Source organism: Vigna radiata, chromosome 1 (assembly GCF_000741045.1).
Source record: "Vigna radiata var. radiata cultivar VC1973A chromosome 1, Vradiata_ver6, whole genome shotgun sequence".
In the NCBI taxonomy this organism is placed as follows: Eukaryota; Viridiplantae; Streptophyta; class Magnoliopsida; order Fabales; family Fabaceae; genus Vigna; species Vigna radiata.
This window is the reverse complement of record NC_028351.1, coordinates 17,184,725-17,188,788: the sequence shown is the minus strand read 5'-3', so window position 1 is coordinate 17,188,788 and position 4,064 is coordinate 17,184,725. Positions and strand designations below refer to the sequence as shown.

Here is a 4,064-nt window from a genome sequence, read left to right as displayed (position 1 = left end):
TGAACTGAGAGATTTTACACTTATGAGAAATGATTGTCCTGTGTTAATTAGCCATGCCGACTACCTAATCACTAGAAAAGCCAATCAGAATTCTATCGTCTACTCCTACTATTCAAACACTTTTAGGCCAAAGAAAAGTGAAACTAAAAATACCAGTTCTCAAATACAACGAACATTATTAATTATAATTCAATTAAAAGTCATTGATGAGAACAGCAGTGAAGGTTAGCTATAAGCGCGTTATAGGTGCAGCCAGAGTGTGGTGCCTATATATACCTAACCTTTGGAATGCACAAGGACATATATCACACAGCACAAGTTGAACACAAAGAAAAATGGGTTCTTCTTTGTGGATTTGTCTGATTCTGTTATCACTGGCTTCTGCTTCTTTCGCTGCCAACCCAAGAACTCCAATTGATGTGCCATTTGGCAGAAACTATGTGCCTACTTGGGCCTTTGATCATATCAAATATCTCAATGGAGGTTCTGAGATTCAGCTTCATCTCGATAAGTACACTGGTATGCATATGTAACTTTCACTATGCTACTATATGATATGATATGATATGCAGTGAATGCAGTTATAAATTTTTTCATTATAGTTTAATTATACTCATGCAATTTTGAACAGGTACTGGCTTCCAGTCCAAAGGGTCATACTTGTTTGGTCACTTCAGCATGTACATAAAATTGGTTCCTGGTGATTCAGCTGGCACAGTCACTGCTTTCTATGTAAGAAAAAAACTGTTTTGTTTATCTTTTTGTTATGCTTTTAAGTTTCTGCACCATTTTTTTTGTTGGGATAACCTTTTGCTGTGATTGGAACTATGCAGTTATCGTCCACAAACGCAGAACATGATGAAATAGACTTCGAGTTCTTGGGAAACAGAACTGGGCAACCATACATTTTACAAACAAATGTGTTCACCGGAGGCAAAGGTGACAGAGAGCAGAGAATTTACCTCTGGTTTGACCCTACAACTCAATACCACAGATATTCAGTGCTATGGAACATGTACCAGATTGTGTAAGTACCCTATAGTTTTCACTGATTTAGTAACAACTTCACCTTCCCTTTATCATGTGCCCCCCAACATATTTGATATAAAGGGTAAACAGTATTTGACATTAAATTTGATCACTGATTTCTGATATATCAAAGAGAATATACAATCATTATTTGTGATATTATTACTAAAAGAGAGGCAAATGGGGGTGTGCAGATTCTATGTGGATGACTACCCAATAAGGGTGTTCAAGAACAGCAATGACTTGGGAGTGAAGTTCCCCTTCAATCAACCAATGAAGATATACAACAGTTTGTGGAATGCAGATGACTGGGCTACAAGGGGTGGTTTGGAGAAAACAGATTGGTCCAAAGCCCCCTTCATAGCCTCTTACAAGGGCTTCCACATTGATGGGTGTGAGGCCTCAGTGAATGCAAAGTTCTGTGACACACAAGGCAAGAGGTGGTGGGATCAACCTGAGTTTCGTGACCTTGATGCTGCTCAATGGCAAAAACTGGCTTGGGTACGCAACAAATACACCATCTACAACTACTGCAGTGATCGCAAACGCTACTCTCAAGTCCCTCCAGAGTGCACCAGAGACCGTGACATTTAATCATTTTAACCTATACTTTAAGGCCTCATTATTTTCACTATCACACTACCATAAAGTTCCCACCTAAGTGCTGATAAAGATTTCATTTGAGCTTGCTATTACTTCCTGTATTGTTGATAATCATATCATCATTTATTGCTCCTACTGTTTGGCTATGTACCTAAGGATATGGCACTGTGCCTTAATTTGTATCTGTAATTCTGTTTCACTCTGAATCAATACTGGTTTATAGGGGTGTTATTATTATTCTTGGTTTGTCATTTCTGTTGTGTACTTTTCTGGTGAATGAGTTGGAATGCATTTGCCTATATCCTATCCTCGTTATTCGGTCCCAATTTGTAAAGACACCGACAGGGGTAGTAAACAGGAGAAAATAAAAGGTAGAAAAGTGGTGGTGAAGAAGGGTCATTCTGAAACATAGACAAAAACATTGAACAAGTGGCTCCACTGAACAACACTTCTGCATGTGACAGTAGGGAGGTTGCAGTGGATAATCACGAATCGGAACTGTGTTTTGGATTTCATTTTAACATTTTTATTATTTTCCTTCTTTGTTTTATAGAAATATATAAATTTAAGTTATCATTTGAGTTTCGTTATGCTTGTTTTCTGAGACCATTTATTATGAAATATTTTAAGAAAATTATTTTAAAAATAACATATTTATTATCAAAACAAATATTAATTTATAGCTCTTTGAGACCAATAAAACATATCGATTATAAAACATATCAATTAATCTGGTGAAGTAGATATATGAAACTGAGATTGATATCTTGACTGATTATAGATAAATCTAATAATGTCTTAATAATGAGTGGTTTAATAACATTAAAAATTACTATTAAGAAAAATATTGATATATTTTAGAATTTGAATTTTGATTGACTAAGACTTAATGTATACAATAATGATTTGTATTAAGAATAGTAAGGGAAGATTGGTGGTGATGGTGTGGTTTATCAGTTACTTTACTACTTCTTTGAACTTTCCTATTCTTAGGTCAAATATTTGATTAAGATCTTAAAAAACAAAAATCACGTGTCTTGAATTTGATTGTTTTTTTTAACTTGTAAAATAATTTTATTTTGATTTTACGCGGTTAAATTCCTAAAGTAAAAAATATTTTTGGTGTGGTACTCCTGCTGAGAAGTAAGGATTCTTTCAGTTAGAGATATTTTTTAGGATTATATATTTTATTCTTTGAAAATTGAAATAATTTATTTTAAAATTTTTGATTTAATTAGTTTTAAAATTTTAAAAATATCTAAATTGAATCTTTTAACTAATTTTATTGAATTTATTTAATATTTCATAACATGTTTCATGTTAATATTTAATTTGTTTATATGGTTTGTTACATTTCTGTTTTTATGTATTTAAAAGAAATAAATTTAATAAAATTTGATTACAAATATTAAATATATACCGTTTAAAACTAAGAAATTAGAAAAAGTCAAGTAAGTAAAAATATATTTAATTCTTTTTTTTATTTTTTTTATTATATGCATAAATTTGAGAAAAAAAATAACAAAATTATATTTATTTATTATTTCATTATAATTATTGGTTTAGGATAATTTTGGATTTTTAATTTTAAATTATTCATATTTTAAGATTTTTGAATTATTTTTATATAACTTTGTTTCATAATTCTTTTTATCTAACTTTATTTAAGTTTCAATTTTAAAGAGTCGTAGTCATGAATGATACATTATTCAATCTCCATTAGTGTAGTGAGGGAAAACGATAATGATTATTTTTGTCCATATGTAACGGTTCTTGAATCGAGACATATACATGTGAGGTAAAAAGTCTATTCTTTTATGCTTCGGTTATGAATTGAGGCATAAAAGGGTATGATTTTGTCTCGGTTCAAAGGTAACCGAAGCAGTATAATTTTTGTTTTTTTTTTATTATTTTCGAATGACTTTACGCCTCGGTTCCTTTTGAACCGAGGCAGTATATCGGCCTCTACTGCCCCAGTTGGGACCAGAACCGAGGCAGTAGAGTTTTTTTCTTTTTCTTTTCGCTAGACTTTATGCCTCGATTGTGGCTTGGACCAATACCATAAAGGGTTTTTTTGCCAAAGTTATGGTCACAACCGAGGCGTATTCCCTTATTTTTTTTTAAGATCAGGTCTGTTTCTGCAACATTCCCAACTATAGAAACAGACTTGTATATAATTTTACAGCCACAACAGTCCAGAACAACCAAGAAGCATATATTTCGAATAAAAATTATATTAAAACATAAATACATTCAATGTAATCATAAACCTTAGAAGCATAAATCAATTCAATGTAATCATAAATCAACTTTGAAGCATAAATTAATCCAATGTACAAAGTTAAACTAATAATAATGTACAAAAGCATAAAACAACTTAGAAGCATAAACTTAGAACTTACTATATCCTAATATCTACTACATACTATTAT

The 4,064-nt window shown here is 31.6% G+C and overlaps 1 protein-coding gene across 1 annotated transcript; it reads left to right on the top strand.

Annotated features, from left to right (window-relative positions):
- Nucleotides 1-283: 283 nt before the first annotated feature.
- On the top strand, nucleotides 284-1,933 carry LOC106772874 (xyloglucan endotransglucosylase/hydrolase protein A). Its single transcript, XM_014659496.2, has 4 exons — nucleotides 284-519; nucleotides 632-732; nucleotides 834-1,027; nucleotides 1,224-1,933. Exons 1-4 carry the CDS (start codon nucleotides 336-338, stop codon nucleotides 1,621-1,623), a joined length of 879 nt encoding a protein of 292 aa, XP_014514982.1. The 5' UTR covers nucleotides 284-335; the 3' UTR covers nucleotides 1,624-1,933.
- The last annotated feature ends 2,131 nt before the right edge of the window (nucleotides 1,934-4,064 follow it).